At 44.7% G+C, this 13,852-nt stretch overlaps 1 protein-coding gene across 4 annotated transcripts in view; it reads right to left on the bottom strand.

Annotated features, from left to right (window-relative positions):
* Positions 1-13,852, bottom strand: part of whrn (whirlin) — a 58,822-nt gene that overhangs the window by 22,849 nt on the left and 22,121 nt on the right. For 3 of the 4 annotated variants that reach the window (XM_012969316.3, XM_012969314.3, XM_012969315.3), the window contains exons 7-9: positions 12,738-12,962; positions 12,141-12,338; positions 5,522-5,554 (exon numbers count right to left, since the gene is read on the bottom strand). In XM_012969316.3, the coding sequence (XP_012824770.2) occupies positions 5,522-5,554; positions 12,141-12,338; positions 12,738-12,962 (456 nt within the window). The remainder of the gene's footprint in view (positions 1-5,521; positions 5,555-12,140; positions 12,339-12,737; positions 12,963-13,852) is intronic. The other variant, XM_012969317.3, reaches the window with a different exon arrangement.

Genomic DNA, 13,852 nt, shown 5'->3' with positions numbered 1-13,852 from the left:
AAGACACAGCATGCCATTGCTTTTACAGTTTTAATAATGCTAGATATATTCAGCAACTATAAAGTGTATAGAATATGGCAATAGGGACTTGGTGCAATGACAGCATTCCTTTACTATACAATATTGCAAATGATTCTTATGAAAAGGAACTTGAGAAAGATGTGGGAAATTGTATTCAGATTTAATTAGTCGTCCTTAAATCCTGTTTTAAAATGCCTAAAACAGGTAATATCTATTAAAGTGCCATGTGGACTGTGTCCTGATTGTTTTATGTCTCTTCCTGATAAACATAAATCTGTGCATTCTGCTGGTTTGATTGAGGAAAAAAGGACATCCCTTAAAGGGGAAATAAACTTACGTAACTGGTATCCCATTATTCCTTCGATCTAGCTAATGAGGATACAATTGATTTTTAAGAAATCATTATGTGTGAAGGCAATATTTTGTTTTCAATTGATAGTTCCTGATGTTGCATACAGAGTACCTAATAGATATCTGAGCTATACTGATTTAAGTGCAAGTTGAAAGCAGAGATCAGCCTCTATATATTTGTTATCCAGAAAAACAGAGCTCATTTGTTATGTGCAAAAACAGGGTCAGACTGGCTCACTAGGACACTGGAAAAAATCTGCTGGGCTCTGGTCCTGAGGGTTAAAGGAACAGTAACACCAAAAAATGAAAGCGCTTTAAAGTAATAAAAATATAATGCACTGTTGCCCTGCACTGGTAAAACCGGTGTGTTTGCTACAGTAACACTACTAAAAGGTATATAATAAGCTGCTGTGTAGCCACGGGGGCAGCCATTCAAGCTGGAAAAAAGGAGAAGAGGCACAGGTTACATAGCAGATAACAGATAAGTTCTGTACAATACAATAGTGTTTTATCTGTTATCTGCTATGTGCCTGTGCCTTTTCTCCTTTGAATGGCTGCCTCCATGGCTACATAGCAGCTTATTTATATAAATTATAGTAGACTTTCTGAAGTAAACACACAACTTTTACCAGTGCAGGGCAGCAGCACATTATATTTTAGTTACTTTTATACACTTTCATTTATTGGTGTTACTGTTCCTTTAATCAGATGGGAGGGGTGGCAGGCAGTGGTCAGTGACACCAAGGCACGTTTGATTTAGATGTTTGACAGGGTGGTTTTTGACGGGAGTGGGGGGAAGCCTAAGCTCCTTCATTGCGCTGTCATTGCTTGATATGAACATAGTAAAGTTATGTAAAGTTTAGGGACCCAATGATCTTGCTGTGGGGCCCAAGAACTAGTTAGTAGTGGTGCACAAACATAGTAAAAATAATTATTGTGTAATAAATCAGTATTTTAATTGGGGTCATTGGAGTTTACATGAAAGTTTCTTTGTAGCTAATGTAAGTTTTTGAATAAGTTACATAAATTGTGTAAGCGTAGGGGTCCAATGATGTTTCTGTGGGGCCCAATAACCAGTCATTTCCCTACTGGAAACTTCCTGTAGCTCCCAATATAAACAGCTGACGTTACTCTATAATAAGCAGTTCATATAAATAGTTAAAATGAATAATTCATTTGCTAATAAGTCAGTCAGTTCATTGGGGGCAGAGGAATTTACCTTAAGTTGTATAATTAATTGGGGGCAGTTGAGTTTGTCCCTGCAAAACTTCTCTGCATTGTCTTTTCCTTGATATGCAAGTTACGTAAGTTTCTAGCCAGTTTTTGCATAAGGTTTGCTGTAATTTTATATGTAACGTACGCAGTCTGCATAATTTTTGTGAAGCGGCTTGAACCCAATTCCAAAAAAGATTTCACTAGGCCTGGTACAGTAGTACCCTCTCCCTCCCTGATGGCGGCCCTGGTCAGTGCATGGCAAGGAGGTAATGAGGAGCCGCAGCTTCTTTGCTTTGTGCAATTTTGATAATTCCGGCTGTTGTCCAAAATGAACAGAACAATAGAAAGGTAGCCATACAGAACCAGGGTCGGTCTGGGCCAGCAGGACACTGGGGAAACTGTAAGTACTGTCATTCCCCTGCTGCCTTCCCTCCCCTCGTGGCAAAATACATCTAGGAAATTGAGCAAACTTTAATTTCTAGTCACCTTCAATTAAACATAATTCTGGTAAGGTAGAGTAGACAGCAAGCAAGACAAGCACAAAACCTGGCTTAATTAAGCCTGAAGCCTCCGCATCAGAACTTTGTTAATTACGTTAATGCACATGCGCAGATGTTTATCTTTCCAGAAATGTCACAGTAATTTCAAAAAAATAAAGTGAGAAGCCTTAAAGGAGAGGAGGAGGGAATCAATAAAAGCTGGAGAAGTATCTGGTGAGGCGAATCAATCTCAAGGAAGACAAGAGGGATCTGGGGCGGGATCAATACCGACAGATGAAAGAGAGTGGGAGTGAATAATGACTAGAGATCAGCAGGAAAGGAGTTAAGAATAAGATCAATAGAAAGGGTAATATAAAGGGCAAAAGACATCTAGGAAGGAAACTTTTTTCCCCATACAGGGGAAAAGGGTAATGGTACACACGGAGCCCCAGTACTTTTCATCGCAGGTGACGGGCATAATCACTCCACATTCATTCCTAGGCAAATCTCCTGCAACTATGGGTCAGGTTATCACTTGGAAATGCTGGCTGGGGGTGTGACTGCACCAGGTCCCACTCACCCAGTTCAGGGTCGGACTGAGCTGATGGGACGCCAGGAAAATCCTGGTGGGTCCAAGCCCTTATGGACCCCACTTAGCCAGGCCCACTCCCTGCTCCAAACCAGAAACTTTGGGAACTCCTCCCCCGCCCCAAATTGTTGGGGCTAGTTTCGTGATTGGGATGAGAAAATGGTGGGTCCGAGACACTCCAGTCTGACAATGTCCCAGTGTAGCTGAAGAAGGTTGGGATCTGGTTGAAAGACAGAGCTCTGGTGCAACTTTTGGTCCAAAATAGTTAGGGGAGGATCCCATCTTGCCTCACAAAATCTCCAACCTGCCTTAGCAGTCTGCCAAGCAGTCAGGAAAGCCACACTCTTAGGGTAATAAGCAGCTGACTTGGCCTACTGGGGCAGAGCCAGCAGTTTATCTCCAGCTTAAGTGGCAACCATCAAATGAGATGCCACTCTGTTAAGGAGCAGTGACTGGGATCAAAGGGTTAAATACAAGTTTAACACCTTACATGCCATGGACTGTAGAATCTACAGCTGGTACTTAAGTTACAAGTGCCAGCACTGAAGATTGTCCCAATTGCCTGATAACTTGCAGTCCTAATCAGTGGGAAATATGCTGGCACTCAAAATGTTACAGGGCCATTTAAACCCCATAGCAAGTTAAAAACCAGAGCGCTGCTGCATATCTTCCCCAAGTACAGAAGGCCTGTGTATTCTAAGCTATCAGCCCAAAGGTTAACTATGTTTTATTATAATGCCAGTTCAGTTTGATTCAAACAGCAATAGTTTTCTGCTGTCTCCAAATGGTTTCCAACATTGTTTCAGGAGTCAGAACCAGTAGTGCAAAAGAATATAACAAGCCAGACACATGTATCTTTTAACAGCAATTACATTTAAAAATAATAATAATAAAGGTATATTGAAAAGCTGCTTAGTATTTCATTTTCATTCATTAGGCAGAATATATATTTTGTTTTGGTGGAGGGCACTTGAGGACTCTAGTTAGTTTCCTCTTTACTAGATACTTGCAGCTTTTGTAGAGTCGTTCCAGTGGGGTAAGTTCAGCAGAGTGTGCCTTGCCATAAATTGGGGCATAACTGTATAGGAACCAGATGCTAAGGCTAAGGTAAGGCATCGCAAAGCCAAACATTTATGGTTGGATAAAACAGTTAGGGCTGTGGCAGACGGGGAGATTAGTCGCCCGTGACAAATCTCCCTTGTCCTGGGTGACTAGTCTCCCCGAAATACCATCCCACCGGCGAGTATGTAAATCGCCTTTGGGATGGCATACGCGGCGTTGCAAGCCTTGAGAGGAAACTTCCGCAATTTTTGTGGAAATCTCGGTGATGCATATGCCATCCCACCGGCGATTTACATTTTCGACGGTGGGATGGCATTTCTAGGAGATCAGTCACCCTCGATAAATCTCCCTTTGTCGCAGACAGCATAGGGCAGGCAGAGTATGGCACAGACAGACAGTGCCTGCCCTATGCTACCTGCGTGTGCCAATAAACTTTCTTGAGGATGCTAAATAAGGGCTGTGATTGGCTATTTGATATAATATCATTCTTTCACATATGAATGATGGGTGGTATCCCTACAGTGAGCACCAACCATTTGGGGTTTTGCTTCGCTACCACCATTAATATAGTATGGTTTCCATTAGGGGCCCTCCACCATGTAGGCCAGAAAAATTTTGGCCCAGATTTTGTTGAAGCCTTTAAGGACCATTTCTTGAACAAGCATAATATCCAAGGCTATTGTTATAGTAAAATCTACAGATGTTGGTATATATGGTTTATGTATGTGAGTTTATTGATAGGTCAGTATAGGTCTGTATGTGAGTGGATAGATAGGTCAGTATGGGTCTGTATGTGAGTGGATAGATAGGTAAGTATAGGTTGTGTGTGCTGGGTTTACTTGGAAGGGTTAAACTAAATGGACTCTGGTCTTTTTTTAACCCTATGTAACTATGTAAGGCTGCTGGAGTTTATGGGGCCCTAAGATGATTGTGCTGTGGAGCCCAGTAACTTCTAGCTTTGCCCCTGCCTGGGACTCAGAGATTTTCTTTTTCAGGCTTGTCGAAGTGCTGGCAATCAACTAGCGCCACTGGGCAGGCTTCTCTACATGCAGAGTGATACAGTTCAATAGGGTGACATTGAGTTGCTCTTAGGATGGAAAGTTTTATAATAATAATCTGCAGAAAGAATTGCTGTGCCATTGTCCTTGGATTCCTCCAGAAGGACAGATGTAATGCATACCCCCAGGTAAGGAAAGGTGAGTCTGTAACACAAGTGGATTTCGCAGACGCACTGACCTACTTACTGATATCCTAATGCTCCTGGGGGTATATTCACAGTCTGGGCTTGGTAGCAGCACACAGGCAGTGTAATGGCTAAAAAAAACAGTGGCGGGTCACACATACTTGCCATTTTGAAAGTGTGCTCTGGAAGTGACACAACCCAGAATCTGAGAATGCTAGGCACCACTTGCACCCTATTTGTATCTTAACGTAAGAGCAATTGCATCTGTTTAGACACACTGGGCACAATTGCTATTATGCAGGAAAAACTTTGCAAGTGGCAAAATTGCACTTGCATTCAAAATGACCCCTTATATCTCTCAGTGAAGTACTTGTTCCTTAAAACTGAATTGCTTTACTATACAAATAGCCCTGCAGTTAAAGTTCCTACCCACTATTCCAAATTTACAGCATCTCCCTGTGTTCCTGCTCTATGGGACCCCATCAACAGCAACCCTGCTTTACACCCCACAAAGGCACTTCTGGTATCACACATAGAGAAGTGATGAGATGGGGGATGGAAGGAAGGAGGAAGATCAATAAAAAAAAGAGTGAGACAGGGCCACCTACAGACAGAACTGACCTCCATGACATCCAGCAACCAAAGAAGGCGTTCCTAAAATGAAAAAAAAAAAAAGTCACATAGTGCTAGATTATGGTAAACATAATGAGTGATACTCATGAGTGTATGGCACACACAGGCAGGGTAGGGAAGGCAGAGTATGGCACACACAGGCAGCATAGGGCAGACAGAGTATGGTACACACAGGCAGCATAGGGCAGGCAGAGTATGGCACACACAGACAGCATAGGGCAGACAGAGTATGGCACACACAGGCAGGGTAGGGAAGGCAGAGTATGGTACACACAGGCAGGGTAGGGAAGGCAGAGTATGGCACACTCAGGCAGGGTAGGGAAGGCAGAGTAAGGCACACACAGGCAGGGTAGGGCAGGCAGAGTATGGCACACACAGGCAGCGTAGGGAAGGCAGAGTATGGCACACACAGGCAGGGTAGGGCAGGCAGAGTATGGCACACACAGGCAGGGTGGGGCAGGCAGAGTATGGCACACACAGGCAGGGTAGGGAAGGCAGAGTATGGCAAACACAGGCAGGGTAGGGAAGGCAGAGTATGGGACACACAGGCAGGGTAGGGAAGGCAAAGTATGGCACACACAGGCAGCGTAGGGAAGGCAGAGTATGGCACACACAGACAGGGTGGGGCAGGCAGAGTATGGCACACACAGGCAGGGTAGGGAACGCAGAGTATGGCAAACACAGGCAGGGTAGGGAAGGCAGAGTGTGGCACACGCAGGCAGGGTAGGGAAGGCAGAGTATGGCGCACACAGGCAGGGTAGGGAAGGCAGAGTATGGCGCACACAGGCAGGGTAGGGAAGGCAGAGTATGGCACACACAGGCAGGGTGGGGAAGGCAGAGTATGGCACACACAGGCAGGGTGGGGCAGGCAGAGTATGGCACACACAGGCAGGGTAGGGAAGGCAGAGTATGGCACACACAGGCAGGGTAGGGAAGGCAGAGTATGGCACACACAGGCAGGGTGGGGCAGGCAGAGTATGGCACACACAGGCAGGGTGGGGCAGGCAGAGTATGGCACACACAGGCAGGGTGGGGCAGGCAGAGTATGGCACACACAGGCAGGGTGGGGCAGGCAGAGTATGGCACACACAGGCAGGGTGGGGCAGGCAGAGTATGGCACACACAGGCAGGGTAGGGAAGGCAGAGTATGGCACACACGGGCAGGGTAGGGAAGGCAGAGTATGGCACACACAGGCAGGGTGGGGCAGGCAGAGTATGGCACACACAAGCAGGGTAGGGAAGGCAGAGTATAGCACACACAGGAAGGGTAGGGAAGGCAGAGTATGGCAGGTTTTTGCTGTACTTCCACCATTAATATGGCTATGGTCATGCGATAACATGGGTGTGGTTTCAAGTGGGTGTGGTTTTAAAAAGGGGAGTGGTCAAAACTAGCTTCCATTATCGGCCCTCCACCACGGAGGCCGGAAAAATTCCAGCCCTCTGTGCCACAGAAGTTGGACAGCACTGCTGTAAGTAATGCAGTCATGAACATAGGTGGAGGGAGGGGGAGGCTAAAGATGGGCCATACATACAGTAGACTGACCGAAAGCTAATCTGAGACTTAGTGGATTCGCTTGTGGCGTAAAAATGAACCCCTCAACTATCTCTTGCGGTTCCCACTGACTTCCAGGGATACTGTGCAAAAGTGTGGAGTGCTTTTTTACAGTATAGTACCTGTGGGAGTGGGATGATACAGTATAGTACCTGTGATAGTGGGATGATACAGTATAGTACCTGTGGGAGTATGATACAGTATAGTACCTGTGGGAGTGGGATGATGATACAGTATAGTACCTGTGGGAGTGGGATGATACAGTATAGTACCTGTGAGAGTGGGATGATACAGTATAGTACCTGTGGGAGTGGGATGATACAGTATAGTACCTGTGGGAGTGGGATGATGATACAGTATAGTACCTGCTGGAGTGGGATAATACAGTATAGTACCTGTGGGAGTGGGAGGATGATACAGTATAGTACCTGTGGGAGTGGGATGATACAGTATAGTACCTGTGGGAGTGGGATGATACAGTATAGTACCTGTGTGAGTGGGATGAGGATACAGTATAGTACCTGTGGGTGTGGGATGAGGATACAGTATAGTACCTGTGGGAGTGGGATGATACAGTATAGTCACCACAAAAAAGAAGCAAATGGCACTCAGGGCTATAAACAAGGGAAAAACCCTTAGAATTTTATTGCGGAGGTGCAACGTTTCGGGGCGACGTGACCCCTTTATCAAGCTTGATAAAGGGGTCACGTCGCCCCGAAACGTTGCACCTCCGCAATAAAATTCTAAGGGTTTTTCCCTTGTTTATAGCCCTGAGTGCCATTTGCTTCTTTTTTGTGGTTCTACTGGTTTTGGAGGGTGCCGATCCCTCCAGCAGTGTGCACCGGGCATATATATTTTTGGAGTACTAGGGTGTGCGGATAAGGTCTCTGATGTATGATACAGTATAGTACCTGTGGGAGTGGGATGAGGATACAGCATAGTACCTGTGGGAGTGGGAGGATGATACAGTATAGTACCTGTGGGAGTGGGATGAGGATACAGTAAAGTACCTGTGGGAGTGGGATGATACAGTATAGTACCTGTGGGAGTGGGAGGATGATACAGTATAGTACCTGTGGGAGTGGGAGGATGATACAGTATAGTACCTGTGGGATGATGATACAGTATAGTACCTGTGGGAGTGGGATGATGATACAGTATAGTACCTGTGGGAGTGGGATGATACAGTATAGTACCTGTGGGATGATACAGTATAGTACCTGTGGGAGTGGGATGATACAGTATAGTACCTGTGGGAGTGGGATGATACAGTATAGTACCTGTGGGAGTGGGAGGATACAGTATAGTACCTGTGGGAGTGGGATGATGCAGTATAGTACCTGTGGGAGTGGGATGATACAGTATAGTACCTGTGAGAGTGGGATGATGATACAGTATAGTACCTGTGGGAGTGGGAGGATACAGTATAGTACCTGTGGGAGTGGGATGATACAGTATAGTACCTGTGGGAGTGGGATGATACAGTATAGTACCTGTGGGAGTGGGATGATACAGTATAGTACCTGTGGGAGTGGGATGATACAGTATAGTACCTGTGGGAGTGGGATGATACAGTATAGTACCTGTGGGAGTGGGATGATACAGTATAGTACCTGTGGGAGTGGGATGATACAGTATAGTACCTGTGGGAGTGGGATGATACAGTATAGTACCTGTGGGAGTGGGATGATACAGTATAGTACCTGTGGGAGTGTGATGATACAGTATAGTACCTGTGGGAGTGGGAGGATGATACAGTATAGTACCTGTGGGAGTGGGATGATGATACAGTATAGTACCTGTGGGAGTGGGATGATACAGTATAGTACCTGTGGGAGTGGGATGATACAGTATAGTACCTGTGGGAGTGGGATGATGATACAGTATAGTGCCTGTGGGAGTGGGAGGATACAGTATAGTACCTGTGGGAGTGGGATGATACAGTATAGTACCTGTGAGAGTGGGATGATGATACAGTATAGTACCTGTGGGAGTGGGAGGATACAGTATAGTACCTGTGGGAGTGGGATGATACAGTATAGTACCTGTGAGAGTGGGATGATGATACAGTATAGTACCTGTGGGAATGGGAGGATGATACAGTATAGTACCTGTGAGAGTGGGATGATGATACAGTATAGTACCTGTGGGAATGGTAGGATGATACAGTATAGTACCTGTGGGAGTGGGGATATAGTATAGTACCTGTGGGAGTGGGATGATGATACAGTATAGTACCTGTGGGAGTGGGAGGATGATACAGTATAGTACCTGTGGGAGTGGGATGATACAGTATAGTACCTGTGAGAGTGGGATGATGATACAGTATAGTACCTGTGGGAATGGGAGGATGATACAGTATAGTACCTGTGAGAGTGGGATGATGATACAGTATAGTACCTGTGGGAATGGGAGGATGATACAGTATAGTACCTGTGAGAGTGGGATGAAATCTGCGGCAAAAGTTAATTGGTTGGTGTTGGTATGGTTCTTAGGTAAAGTTTACAGCCTGCAGATCCTTCTTATCAGTCTTCATTTCTGCAGTGCCTTCGGTTTGTAATATCTCCCCAGCCCTGCACACATCTGTGTCTTGATTGGTCAAATTTTACCATCTGTCAAAAGAGCTGTGCTCTGATTGGAGAAGCCACAAGAAGAAAGATTCAATCAGAGCACAGCTGATTACAATAGAGCGGGAGCTTGCAGGAATGCAAGAAGATTTCCCAGTGTTAAAGATTCCAAAGCAGTGCAGAAACAGAGTGAGTTATTAAGCTGCCAAGCAGGTTTGGGGAGGCTTAACCTCCACAAGTCATATTGAAAATCAGTCTTTGGTCATGAACAGGTGGCACATCGTGAGTAGGATGTTGGGAGTTGCAGGACCAACAGCTGGAGCGCTGCAGGCTGGGCATTCCTAATGTAAAGTATGTACAGTACAGTATCTAACAACTGTGACACAATGTGATATGTCTTTGGTATTTTTGTATCTATATGGTCACACACACAACATGACACACTCAACATGATTCACACCGACCCAGTGACACACAAATAAGTCCATTAGGAGTTAAGGTGGCCATACACGCACCGATATTATCGTATGAAACCTCGTTTCGTACGATAATCGGTGCGTGTATGGTATGTCGGCGAGTCGACCGATATCGCAGGAGGCTGCTGATATCGGCCGACTCGCCGATCGGACCAGTTGGAAAATTTTGATCGGTCACCATAGAAGGCGCCTGACCAAAATTCTCCCTTCAGATCTGAATCGGCAGAAGGAGGTAGAAATCCTATTGTTTCTACCTCCTTACCTGCCGATTCAGCCCTGAATGGTGTGTGGCGGATCTGACGATGTTTCGTGCGACCGATGGTCATACGAAACATCGTCAGATCGCCATGTGTATGGCCACCTTTAGGCTTCAAATATATTGGGCCTTGAGGAGTGACCCCTCCTATGTACATATTAGAATCAATGGACTGTGTCAGTGGGTGACTTTGTCTTAGTTGTATGGCTTTAAATGATGCTGTTTGGTGCTAAACACTTGAAAAGGGAATGCAGTAGAGAGCTCAAAGGACAACAAATATAAGGTGCAAGCCACAATATTTTTTGCACTTTGCACCCTGGCCCAAGTGCCTACATGCTCCAAAATACAGCAAAGACCTGCACTCCCCAAATGAATACAATGCTACCTGTGTTTTGCTTGCTGACAATGGACAATCTAGATCAGGGGTAGGGAACCTTGGCTCTCCAGCTGTGATAAAACTACAAATCCCAGCAAGCATTTTCCTTAATTAACCATGACTGTGGCTGTCAGACTCCTGCAATGCATTGTGGGACTGGTAGTTCCATAACAGCTGGAGAGCCAAGGTTCCCTACCCCTGATCTAGATAAAAGATCTCATCATTGTACAGAGTCCCTGTACAGCACTGTAGTCCCTACTTCTAATTATAATTTTAGGAAGAGCCACATTTGCAGAATGTCCCAAATTATGTAGATTTATTCATACACAGAAAATATAGAGCAAAACTGGGGAGTTGCCTCCCAGGTATAAATGTTACATGACCTTTCTAATTAGATTCTTCCAGATTTGGCTATTGAACCACCCCCATGTTCCTCATCCTTCGCTGGGGAGACATAATGCTTCTCAAGCACATCCGTACACCAATCCTTTAAAATGATGGACATCTACTTTTTTAATCTCCTTATAGTTTCTTTTGCTGTGCTGGAACTGTGCAGAAGGGTACTTGTGGTAGGATGGCCACTGTAGGGATGCCATGTGGGTTTGGGTTGGAACTTCCACTTGTGTGTGGGTACCTCTGACAAAGGGTGTTGCAGGGTTGCTTCATCTGGGTGTGAACTTACAGCATATAGATTTTTACAGTTCTAGACTTATGTTAGTGCTGTACTAGAAATGTGTGGGAAGGTGGATACTGTATGAAGGCTCTGTGGGGGAGGGTACATATGGCCACTGTAGATCCTACCCAGTGGGTGCATACTTTTCTTTGTGGGTTGATACTTCTGTTACAGAGAATGCGGAATGGATGCTCCATGTGGAAGGGAAACTTGTCATGCACTGGGTGATGTACAAAGGCACTGGTTCAGTTTGTTCTTGGGATAGAGTGTGTGCTGTATAGAGGCTCTGTGTGGCTGGCTACTTGTGACCGTGTTTGCCATATTGTTTCTGTGTTGGTATGTACTTGGGGAAGATTAGACCTGTGTGTAAGCTCTGTTAGGGTTGGAAATTGTGACAGTGGGTATAATTTAGATGTTCTGCATTGGTGGGTCTTGAGATATAGTAGGAGATGGATGGATACTCTCTGTGTGTGGGTACTGGTATCAAAGCTGGTGCTGTATGAATGTCCTATGTTGGTGTAAGCTTGTAGCAGAAAGAAGGTGCTTGTGACTAAGTGCTTTCTGCCCTTTTAAAGATGAAAGGTTGTGTGTTACCCATAGGTTGGGTTCTATATAAATATTGGGACAGTGAAATTATATGTCTCAGAGTTACATATATAACATATGGTTTGGGTACATAGGTGTACTTGAATTGGTAGAACCCTTACTCTTGCAGTGCTTGCCGTACTGACAGTTTGGTGACTCTCAGAGGACGATGTGCTTAGTGTCTGGGACAGGACAGAAACAGTATCTCCAGATCGCTGCCGGGATTTCATCGACTCAATCTCTCTCTTTAGGACCAGATTATCAAATACAGCCAGGTCCTGTGGCAAGATTTGGGACCGCAGCTCAGACAGGAGAGAAAACTGGAAGGAAACAATGCATGAATACATGAACAACACAAACAGTAAATAAACTCATTCTCTGTCTGCTCCTATTACTGCCTCATTTAACTGCCACTATTGCCCCTGTAACTGATTTCATTAAAGGGTCAATTCAATTTTAAGTTTTTTTTATGTTATACAATGTCCTATTCTTCATTTTTTTATTGCCCACAAAGGGCTGCAGTTTGATTGTTATTATTTCTTTTATTGCCTATCTTTTCTTATGGCCATCTCCTATTTACTGTATTTCCAGTCTCACAATCAAACCACTGCCTGGTTGGTAGGGTAACTTGGATCCTAGCAACCAGATTATTAAAAAGGTGCCAGTATCCTCACTCCTAACTCATCTTTAATTACCTAATTCCTTAACTTAACCCTTACCGTTGCTGTTACCTTTGCCTGAGTGTTCAGCAGCTCAAACATGGCCATTATCAGGGCCTGCACTGAGATGTGATGATCCTTGTACTGCTGGAGGTAGTAGGACATGGTGCTTCTCTCAGGCTCCGTCAAGAGCAGGCGAGCTTTCTCCTCCAAGAGAACAAGAGTCTGGTTTCCCAGGCTGCTCAGAGTGACCTGTGACCCTGTTGGACCACGGCAGAATACAGGCTGCAAGAGATGCCATCACAGGTAAAAGAGTCAGCTGCAATATGTCTCCAGTAACAAAGATATCAGTAACCTGCTACTGTCATGCAAACTTTGATTTTACATCACACATAAGGGTTGATTCACTAAGGTGCGATAAAACGAGCGCTATTTATAGCGTGCGGTCAAATTTTTATCGCATCTTATTTTTCGCGTCTTAACGAACGATTCACTAAAAGGATACTTGCGTTAATTTAGATGCGATGCTGTTTGCATTATTTAAGTTGCGAAGACTATTTTCGTGCGGTATTTGACGCAACGCGCACAAATTGTCACGCGTGCGAAAAATCGCACGCCATATTAGCCGTACATGCCATTACTTTCGTAAAACTACTGTTCTAAAAATGACCATTTCCCTGCAAACTGGAGGCTGCATCACTCTAGGGCCAATACAGACTTGAATAAATCCCACAATCCATATTGTGTTGCCAAAAGCTCATGAACTGTAGTTTTCTATAATTACCACCTACCCCAAGTAGGTGTTCATTTTCGCATAGACTATTGTGATATTTAGCGTATCTAAGTGTGTGTTCTAAGTGAATCGTGTTAGTATCATTTCTGCGTGCTAATTAACGCAATGCGTTAAAATTAACGCATTCGGTTGCGCGCTATTTAACGCAAGTGATATGCGAATTAACGCATGCGATCGCACGTTTTTTTTTTGCGTCAATTTTAACGCAAAAAAGCATGTGATAATGCTTATCGACCTTTAATGAATCAACCTTATAGTTCCCTGGCACACAGCTTTGATTTGAAAAGGAAACAGGTTTGATAACTATGTATATTAATCCTGTGACATGGTAAGACATACAGTATAGGGCCTGATTCACTAAAGTGCGATAAAATGTGTGCTA

Source organism: Xenopus tropicalis, chromosome 8 (assembly GCF_000004195.4).
Source record: "Xenopus tropicalis strain Nigerian chromosome 8, UCB_Xtro_10.0, whole genome shotgun sequence".
Classification (NCBI taxonomy): domain Eukaryota; kingdom Metazoa; phylum Chordata; class Amphibia; order Anura; family Pipidae; genus Xenopus; species Xenopus tropicalis.
This window is presented reverse-complemented; position numbering and strand designations above follow the sequence as displayed.